This window comes from Octodon degus, unplaced genomic scaffold (genome assembly GCF_000260255.1).
Source record: "Octodon degus isolate 3935 unplaced genomic scaffold, OctDeg1.0 scaffold00006, whole genome shotgun sequence".
Classification (NCBI taxonomy): Eukaryota; Metazoa; Chordata; class Mammalia; order Rodentia; family Octodontidae; genus Octodon; species Octodon degus.
The window spans coordinates 11,224,258-11,234,611 of NW_004524582.1; the positions used below are offsets into that span (position 1 = coordinate 11,224,258).

At 46.2% G+C, this 10,354-nt stretch overlaps 1 protein-coding gene across 1 annotated transcript; it reads left to right on the forward strand.

Annotated features, from left to right (window-relative positions):
- The first annotated feature begins 566 nt into the window (after positions 1 to 566).
- Positions 567 to 8,875, forward strand: Cckar (cholecystokinin A receptor). The gene is made up of 5 exons (XM_004624521.2): positions 567 to 850; positions 1,482 to 1,733; positions 4,623 to 4,884; positions 7,153 to 7,280; positions 8,242 to 8,875. Exons 1-5 carry the CDS (start codon positions 739 to 741, stop codon positions 8,778 to 8,780), a joined length of 1,293 nt encoding a protein of 430 aa, XP_004624578.1. The 5' UTR covers positions 567 to 738; the 3' UTR covers positions 8,781 to 8,875.
- Positions 8,876 to 10,354: the final 1,479 nt, after the last annotated feature.

The following is a 10,354-nucleotide window of genomic DNA, read 5'->3' on the forward strand; positions in this document are numbered from 1 at the left end:
GGGAACTCTTACTTTGTTTTGCAATAAAGATCCAGGAAACTACATTCATGAGCGCCTACCTCATTCTGGTTAACAAAGGTAGAGACCACAAGAAACGACAGCGGGCTTGGTAACAACTTAACAACCTCCCAGCAGCTATACCCACACATGTTGCTGGGCACCGTTCCAAAGCTAAAGAGGCACTAATAGCTTTTATGTAAAGAGATAGGAGCACAGAGCCACCGTGTCCCTGAGCCCTGTCGGGCTGCATTATTAGACTGGTTACTGTGTTAATTGGTCGTATCTCACACAGCCACTGTGGGCTTCCTTCTGCATGTCTGGGATGGTGACAGGTTCCTATACTGGAAAGACAGGTCCTGGGGAAGAGCATGGGCACGTGACTGTGCACGGGCATAAAGGCAGCCACACGCTGGAAAGAGTTAACCTGCAGCCTGGCTGTCCACGCTCAGGACCCGAAGCTGGCCCAGGAATGGGCGGGGAAGGCCTGGAAGGTGTGGTGGCTGGGCTCGCACCAACTGCCTCCTCCAGCACAGAGGAGCAGACACATGCCCGGCCAGACCAAGGCTGGTGAACTCCAGGTGTTGCAGGAATGGCTGCAAAAGCCCACACCTGGAAATCACTCTCTGCCTGCCCCTCCCTGGCAGGTTGCATTTGGGAGCCGCTCTGATCATCAGAGGAATGAACCGGGAGAGAGCCGTGCGCCAGCCCGCCAGCACTTGGTAGGACGCAGGGGCAAGGATGGATGTGGTGGACAGCCTTCTTGTGAATGGGAGCAACATCACACCTCCCTGTGAGCTCGGCTTTGAAAATGAGACATTTTTCTGTTTGGATCGACCCAGGCCTTCCAAAGGTAGGTGCCAGAGGCTATTATTTTAATTCAAAAACTCCTGAGTTGAAGGGAGCAATCTGTCAAGGCAAAGCTGATAAAGAAAACAGAGCAAAGTCATTGTGAGACAAGGCTGAGTAAAGTCCGAAGCTCAGAAGTTTGGGTAGAAAGATCAAAAGCAGACTCCAGTCAAAATAGTCGTACTGTTCCCCGCGGGAGAGTTGGGGACCAAGGCGTGGGACTTGGAAGGACAAAAGCAGGGGGAGGCAGAGCTGAACGCAGTGAGAAAGGAGGACAAGTGTGGCAGCCCGGACTTACAAGCCCTGCAGAAAAGACGCTGTCACGATGGAACAGTTGCCTTTTCTCGGGGAAACCTAGCGTGACGAAGTGATTAAAACCAAATAATGCTCAGCCGCTGAGAAAGCTGGCACCATCCAGCCCCGCTGTCCTCAAGAAGCAGTGCTATCCCGAGCGATCCTTTAGCAAGCCAACCTTTCAAAAGCAACTGAATCACCCCGTGCTTTGCTCAGTTTTTCTGTAAACTGTTGTCTATGTGGGAAGTGGAGGGGCCGCTGGGGAGGGGGCAGGAAGCGGCACTAGGATTTTAGCATTCTGCTCTCATCCCTGCTTCCCGCTGCTGTGCTGTCCCTTGCAGAGTGGCAGCCGGCAGTGCAGATTCTCTTGTACTCCTTGATATTCCTGCTCAGCGTACTGGGAAACACACTGGTCATCACGGTGCTGATTCGGAACAAGAGGATGAGGACGGTCACCAACATCTTCCTGCTCTCGCTGGCCGCCAGCGACCTCATGCTCTGCCTCTTCTGCATGCCCTTCAACCTCATCCCCAGCCTACTCAAGGATTTCATCTTCGGGAGTGCCCTGTGCAAGACCACCACCTACTTCATGGGTGAGCTGCTGCAGGGCGCTACGTGCAGAGCTGGCTCCAGATCTGCCTCAGGGCCAGACCTTCCCAAGCCCCACTGGGTTCTGACAGCCCCTGGCTGTGTAGGGCTAAGTGCAAGGGTACAGGTGCTGGCTTTGTAGGAGGCCAGTCCTCCTACACCACCAGGGCTCAGAAGTTCAGATGAAAACACAGAGGAGGTTGAATATTTTTGCTCCAGCTCAAAGGGAGAAGGGTTCAAAAGTGTAGGGAGATTTGTTGGCCTGGTACCCACCTGGAGGTTCAATTCCCAGTGCTGAAAGCAAACAAAGTGACTTCAAGCTGCTGTTCTTTCTGGGAGCCGATGATGCTATCCTTATCTCTCCTCCACTTGGGGGGAGGGTGGAGGGCATGGAGGAACACTCTCTGCTGTTGTGCCTCTTGTTTTCTTTGCCACTAGAGACTATTTTTAAACCAATTTTGTCACAGGTCTAGTTTCTCTTCTCAAGACTCACTTCCTAGATTGTTCCCCAAAATGGATAGGACCATGTCAGGCAAAGGGCGAAAGGAAAAGAAAGGTGAGAGAGAGGAAAGACTCAGAGAGAGAGAGAGAGAGAGAGAGAGAGAGAGAGAGAGAGAGAGAGAGAGAGAGAGAGAGGTCTCTGCCCCTCATGAAGAGCTGAATGTGAGCCTGAGAGCTGTGGATCACCCCAGCTGCCCCTGACATCCACAGCTCTTTCCTAATGATGAAATCATTATTGCAATAAAACTCACAAGAGCTAAAGATCTTTTCTGTACCAGACACTATGCTGGTGCTTTTGCCCATTTCACCTCCCACCCTCTCTGTGGAGAGAATGCAGTTACCCTTGCCTCCCCCGTCAAGGAGAAGCAGAGGTCCAGAGAGGCTCTAAGCTGCTGAAGAACACAGATGAGGAGTGACACTGCGGGGCTTTGAACCCAGGGTGGCAGCTGTCACCACCATCACCACCACCGTGGTGAGCACACTGACTCTGTTGACTGTCGCCCACCAAGTTGCTGAATTCCTGGCCATCCTGAGAAATAGTTGGGAGAGAGGGAGAGGAAGTACATATGGAGGCAACTGTTTTCTTGTGTACCCCAAGGCTTGCAAACCACACAGCACTGGGCCGAGCTGCGGCAGGCTACAGTGATCAGAAAGCTGTGAGATGTTGTTTTTCCAAGCTAAGGAAGTGGGTCCAGCACAGATCAAATGGACATGAATTCCTGACCGTCGTGCCAGGAACAAATACCCAAGATCATGTCATTGTGTCATGAAAAGGTATTTTTTAATTAAAAGGGTTCTTGTTAAATAACAACACAATGATAATAATAATAACTATTCCACAGTGCTTTAGATTTCCAAGGCATATCCAATATATGTTGTAGAATAGGATTACAGGGCATAAAAGGAGATTGCAGGTGGGTGTCCACATGGTTGCTGTGCAGTGTGACTTGTTCCCTTTACTATGGCCTTGTGTTATGTGAGTTTTGCCCAAATTAAAAAAAAAGAAGTTAAACAGGCAAAAAGAAAAGCTAATTCTGAAAGTGTTGGGGATAGCATACTCACTTTGTTGGATTTCTAGTTCTAGGGATTTGGATTCTTGGAGTTTTTGTGGTCTCTTAAACACTATTCTTATCATTCATTAAACTATTTATATCAAAGAAAAGGAGGACTGAGTGCTCTCCCAACAGTGAGCTCATAGTTACAGTGAACCCACTACACAGAACAAAAGCTTGACAGTGCTTTAGCCGGCTCATGCTTTACAGCAAAGCACAGAAAAACATAGCTAATTCCATCCCATGGTGTCAGCTTTTATTTAATGATTTTAGAGTCTCAGACTCCTTTAAGGCTAAGAAAGTTAGGTCCAGCCGTGCAAAAATAAGTTCAATTTTGTATAATTTTAGAGTTCTGACTTATAAACATATATGTTATGAGGCTCTAAGGAGTCAGGTCAAGAACTCTTTCCAAGGCTATGTTAATCCTCAGGTTTGAAGACTCGGAGAAATACTCAAAGTGGGCAGAATTCGTGACTGGAGTTTTCAAAGGAAAACTTTCAAGGGTTAAGGTATTATATGTACATACGCACACTGCAAATATTAAGGGGAATTGGGCATGGTCTTTTATTACTATGCCCAAATATGTGTTGTTACACATGATGCATTTTGAATCTTTTTACACTGTAATGATAATGCACACACTTTACAAAATACAAAACAGCAAGCAGGGTGAAAAAGACGACCCTAATCCCCGCCCCCCGACAGAAACCTTTAGTTACAGAATGCAGTTTTTCTCTTCCACCTTTTTTTACTATGTATTTTTAACAGATTATATTTTAAAATTAAGCATGTTCTCTTTTTTTTAAAAAAAAGTTATGTATGAGACATTTTTAGAAAATTAATGCCTTCCAGCTCAGACTCCAGTGACCCTTGAGGGTTACAGAGTTCTTGAGACTCTTGGTTGTGCAGGTCACTTTAACCATGTGGGCCTGCGTTTCCATGTCTGGTTCTGATTAGTGCTTTTCTCTAGATTTATCGACATCCTTTTTGGCAGGACAGCAATGTCTTTTTATCCCCTTGGTTATTAATTAATGAGCACCTTCAACCCAAGCAGGAGTTAGATTGCAATCAAAGCTCAATGAACTTATCTGAAAACTAGCAGTAGCTGTATTTACAAATATAGTCCCTTAACTGCCTTAAATCCTTTTGGAACAAAGTGGGAATAAATCATTTCTTTAAAATACACACACACACACACACACACACACACACACACACACACGTGTTTCTGCCTCCCTTTGATAGTAGCAAACCTGAGCAGGTGTGATACGCCGAAAGCTCATGGGCACATGAATTTTGTGTTTCCACACTGACGGAGCCGGCTCCTTCGCCTCTTCGCAGGCACTTCTGTGAGCGTATCCACCTTTAACCTGGTAGCCATATCGCTGGAGCGATACGGAGCCATCTGCAAGCCCTTGCAGTCCCGAGTTTGGCAAACGAAGTCGCACGCGCTGAAGGTGATCGCCGCAACCTGGTGCCTGTCCTTCGCCATCATGACTCCGTACCCCATTTATAGCAACCTGGTGCCTTTCACCAAAAACAACAACCAGACTGGAAATATGTGCCGCTTCCTGCTGCCAAATGATGTGATGCGGCAGACCTGGTAAGGTGGCGTTGCGTTTATTTTTAATACAATTTTATTTAAGTTTCTAATATGAAAAACTGGAATGCCTTGCTCAGAGTGGTTGAGAGACTGGTGTCACAGAGGCTTTTTGAGGAGGGTTATTCTACCCTGGCTAGAGGAATGACAGAGAGAGCGAACACCTTGGTAGGCTGCTCTGTTTTAAATGCCATACTTATATTGGCTCAATCCTCCACAAATCCTATAGAGTAGGTATTATTGTTGTACCCATTTTACAGATGAGGAAGCTGAGGCTAGGAAAGGCTAAGTTGCCCAAGCTTACAAATCTAGGCAAAGGCAGGGCCACTGTGCAGAATGCTGCAGATGAGTGGAAGGCTGGATGGCTCAGAGAGCTACAATTTTCTCAACAACTGAAGATAGCTGCTCCACAGCATTTCTTAGAGCTATAGCTGTGGGACTCGCCCAGATAGTTCACCAGAATAAGGTGGGATTCTCACCCCAGCTGCTGGGCTTTCCTGCTGGGTGATCTTGGACAGGTTCTCATAAGTAGAACTTCAGATTCTTCATCTCTACAAAGAGTTAATTAAACAGAGCTTGAAAATCTAACTCATTGGGTTGATGCATAATTCAAACCAGAGCCTGCATATAAAACGTCTTTATAAAGGGTGACACAAACGCAGGATGCTTTTACTAATTCCAGGGCTGTTTCCGAAGCAGGGATCTTAGACATTCCGAGCAGCTCGGAACTTTGAACGCATCTGCTTTCCTTGCGTCCCACATTCATCCCAATCAAGGAGCACACACACAAGAACTAAACCGCAAAGGACAGGGACGTTTCCAGGACCCGACGAGGACTCTTATCAAATCATGTCCAATTGCAGTGAGAAATGGCCCAGGCGCTGTAAGCCTCTGACAATTTTATGGCTTTACCATGCTGCCTTAGACGAGTTCAACTGTACAAGTGATTTAGAGGCCAGGCTCGGAAAGCAGGAGGCTGTGAATTCTCAGGCATCGCATGTGTTTAGAGAAAGCATGGCTGCTCCTGCAGGAGCCTGGGTGTGCCGCTGTGTACGTCTCCCGGGTCTTGGGGGATGGATGCTCCTGGCTCAGGAGCAGACAGATGCTCTGCACTGTAGAACCCAAAGGAAGTCTCCCCCATCCATGGCTAAGTGTCTGATTAGTCTTTTGTTGCAAAGTCGACAAGTTGTGAATTCTGATGCCTGAGAGTACAAGCTCTAGAATTGTATTACTTGGGTTCAAATTCCACTTCTGCCCTGAGCTGTGTGACTCTGGGCAAGTTATTCAGTCTCTTTAAATCTCAATCTCCTCACCTGTAATCTGGCTCCTAGGACAATAGTATCTACTTCAAAGGTTACTATAGGAGTTCAATGCAGTAATACATCTAAAAGGCTTAGCCTAGCAGGTAGCACATAGGATAAGTCCTTAGTGAATGTAAGTTCTTATTATGTTTAATTTTCAGTGATAAATATAATAATAATTCAAGATATAATTCATCTACTCTCATTTCTTAAACTTTCTTTAATACTTATTCTGGGGGAGGTCTCCTTATGTGGCCCCCAAGTCTTGAACTCCTGGACTCAAATGATCCTCCCACCTCACCTTCCTGAACATCTGGGACAACAGGGGCACAGACTCACACTAGCCTGTTCATTATTTTTAATATGTAAACTTGTTTCAAGCACAGAATTTGGCCAAGATTTTGCTACTTAACTAGTCCTTCATACAGGTCTTTGTCTTTTTTCTTTTTCATGTATTTAGTACAGGGTCTCACTACACAGATTGGACTCATAATGATCCTCCTGTTTTCGGCCTCCCAAGCACTAAAATTATAGGTACCTGCCACCATGCCCAGTCTCAATCACTGTCTCAGTGTGCCCGGTGGGCTGATCGAACTCTGATCCCTGCATCTGCCTATGCAGGTGCTTTAGTCCACTGAGCTATCTGGCTGGCCCCAGGTCTTCATCTTGAAAGAGTAAAAAAAAAAATTTTTTTTTTTTTTAACCAGGGATTGAACTCAAGCCCTCACACTTGCCAAAGAGCATTTATTCTACTGAGCCATCTCCCCAGCCCCTTGAAAGAGTAAAATAAACAGCTTCTAATGACTGACCTGCCAGATGTGGACTTTCTGACTATACTAAATTAATTAATGTGCAAGCAATTAATGTGCCCGCTCAGGCCAGTTAAGACAAAGCTGAGCCCGCGCCGTTCTGCCCCAATTGAGTTCGAAGGCTGTGTTTCTGGTCACTGGGTTTCTTCTCGTGTCCCCAGGCACACGTTCCTGTTACTCATCCTCTTCCTTATTCCTGGAGTTGTGATGATGGTGGCCTATGGATTAATCTCTCTGGAACTTTATCAAGGCATAAAATTTGATGCTACCCAGAAGAAATCCGCTAAAGGTAACTGTCTTACAGCTGTATGCTTATACAGATCTTCTGTGCCTTGGAAGGGTCTACCAGAAGCCCATGCTGAGGTACTGGAGATGTTTGAAAGTGTTCTTCCAAGGCTTTGTGTCATGAGGCACAGTCGTGAGACCCAGTCTCTGTACTTGTTCCTCTGTAAAGTGGGGAAATACAGTCATTCCTCTCAAAAAGGTACTGAATGGTCTACAAAAAAATAATATGCCTATAACTCAGTTATAAGAGTGGGGCCATGTATCACTCCTAAAATCTGTTACACTGCAAACAGATTCCTTCACTACAGCACACCGTGAGTCACTGCACTTGGGTCTCTCCAAAGGAATTCAAAAGAAACAACCCAGCTTCTTCTTGATTTCTTCCCATCTCCCTCCTCTCTGTCACTCCTGTGCTGCAGGGGCCACAATGCCCCACACCTTCCCATTCCACCCAAGCCACTAGCCACTGATGTTGTTGCTGTTGACATAACCTTTCCCTCTCCCCTCTAATCCCTTGGTCAGCTCTTTACTATGGAGATAACTAAGTCACTCTGCTTTCTGGGTTTCTCCCTGACTTTTTCTCATTTATCTAAAAAGCAATCAAATCAAAGCTTACACGTGGGCAAGAGAGTGTATGAATATTTTCTTTTTTCCCATTTTAAAAATTTATTTGTTTGTGAGTGCTAGTATTCACTCTGTAATAATTTTTTATCCTTATAATCTCAATGTAAGATACTATTTTATTATGTATTATGCTACAGATGCATGATTTTATTAGTTTCAAGTAGCTTTTCAGTCACGCTGAGAATGAGTGTAGATCCACACTTACTCCATGTGGGCCACAGTGCCTATTGGATTATCCAATTCAGTTTGGCCTGGCTTCCAGGGCAGATAGAGGTGGGCGCTCTGTGACTCTTGTCAGGCTTGACCCACCTAAACAATAAACATGTCACTTGCCCATCTAGAAAGGAAGACCAGCACTAGCAGCAGTGGCCAAATTGAGGACAACGATGGGTGTTACCTACAGAAGTCCAAACATTCCAGGAAGCTGGAGCTTCGCCAGCTGTCCCCCAGCAGCAACAGTGGCAGCAGGATCAATCGTATCCGGAGCAGCAGCTCCGCGGCCAACCTGATGGCCAAGAAGCGGGTTATCCGCATGCTCATGGTCATTGTGGTCCTCTTCTTCCTGTGCTGGATGCCCATCTTCAGCGCCAATGCCTGGCGGGCGTACGACACTGTCTCTGCCGAGCGCCACCTCTCCGGGACGCCCATCTCCTTCATCCTCCTGCTCTCCTACACCTCCTCCTGCGTCAACCCCATCATCTACTGCTTTATGAACAAACGGTTCCGCCTCGGCTTCATGGCCACCTTCCCCTGCTGCCCCAACCCAGGGCCCCAAGGGGTGAGAGGAGAGGTGGGGGAGGAGGAGGAAGGCAGGACCACAGGCGCATCTCTGTCCAGATACTCCTACAGCCACATGAGCGCCTGTGCTCCGCCCCCATGAGCGGGGCCTTGGGCCACCCAGTACCACAGAAAGGAGGCCACAGGAGGAAGAAGAGAGAAGGAAGGAAAGGAGAAAGCAGAAGGGGAAAGAAGGGGCAGAAGGGAGGAGAAAGAAGGCCGGTTCCCCGAGGGAACTCTCCATTGTCTGCATTTTATCTTTCTTCTCTTCCTGGAGAGGAAGCCCTGCTCTGGGATGGCCCTGATTTGGTGTCCAGGTAGGCAGGATATTCTCAGAAATACTATCAGAGAAACTGGGGCCAGGCTAGTGACAGGAATCTACAGAGTCACGCTGCAAATGCAGTCATCCAGCCTATGTTCAAACGCAGATGTGGACCCTACAGAGCTTTAGAAAATTCTGAAACATCCCACATCACCCTCCATAGCAACATCTTTCTATATTCTGCTGCTTCTGCTTGTGCAGATCTGTGGGGACTGCTCTGTCCCAGGAAACTCATCACTTTTGAGTGCCTACTACAGCCACCCATCTTCCTGCAGCCCCCTCCTTTGGCCACCTTGTGAAGGAGACGCCAGTCTGGTGGTGTTCATCTCAAACTTCGGTGCAGAGCATTTAGAAACACAGGCTATGCCATCATCAGAACAACTGAAGGAGTGTTGTCCTAAGGAAGGAGTGTGACAGAACTCATACTTCTACAAAGAAAAGAGATTACAAGGCAGAAAGCTATGCAGGACAGTACCTCACTGTAAGGCATGGTAAGCACAGCGGGTGCACTGCGGATGTTTTCTGCTTCCCTTTTATGCTGATTTTAAACCTCATTACTTCATTGCCTCAACTTAATTTCCCATATTTAGCTCCACTTCCTCTTTTCCAGAAAGACCTCCAGGTGCAAAGGAGAGTGACTAATGAGTACCTGGGCACAAGTCTAAACAGGTTAGTCAGGCCTGGAAGCAAAGCTGGCATAAATGCACTCAGTTAGCAAATAGCTTTTGAATGTCAAAACCATCTATGCTTTTAAATATAACCAGTGTTGGCGAATTATATATATATATATATATATATATATATATATATATATATATAATTTACATATAGGCATACCTTTGGTGTGTTTAGAAAAAAGAATTCTTAAGAGATGTTGACAATCAGCAGGTTTCGTGCTTCTTGTTTGCCTTCATAAATTAAGGAGTCTTGTGTGAACTTTGTTGCACAATTAATGTCGAAATGTCTCTACACTAAGTTAGAAATCTCAATTTAAAATAAGATACTAGTTATACACACAGACACCAGGGAAGTGCCTTTCTAGAACAGTCTGTATCAGTCCAACCTAGCAAGATTGTTTTTTGTTTGTTTGTTTGTTTTTTTCCTGAAGAACATTTTCCAGTCTGGTAAAGTAAGTCACTATGGACACTTTCCACAGAAGCAAATTTACATAATGGTATGCAAAGTACTTAAACACAGGAAAAAAGGAAAGAAAGGAAGTTTGTACCTTTGAGACTCCAAGCACCTAAGAAATGTGCCTGGTCTCTTCTGGTTTCTCTGGGGTCATCGGTAACCACTGACCCAGGTTGACAAGCTGTGAGGTGGTTTCAACCATCAGCCCCCCAAATGTCACCATG

Excerpts from the sequence above, each read along its gene's own strand:
- Cckar (XM_004624521.2), top strand. The coding sequence starts at position 739 with ATGGATGTGGTGGACAGCCTTCTTGTGAATGGGAGCAACATCACACCT. Across the intron at positions 851-1,481 it reads TCGACCCAGGCCTTCCAAAG|AGTGGCAGCCGGCAGTGCAG; the intron begins GTAGGTGCCAGA and ends TGTCCCTTGCAG. Across the intron at positions 7,281-8,241 it reads CCAGAAGAAATCCGCTAAAG|AAAGGAAGACCAGCACTAGC; the intron begins GTAACTGTCTTA and ends TTGCCCATCTAG.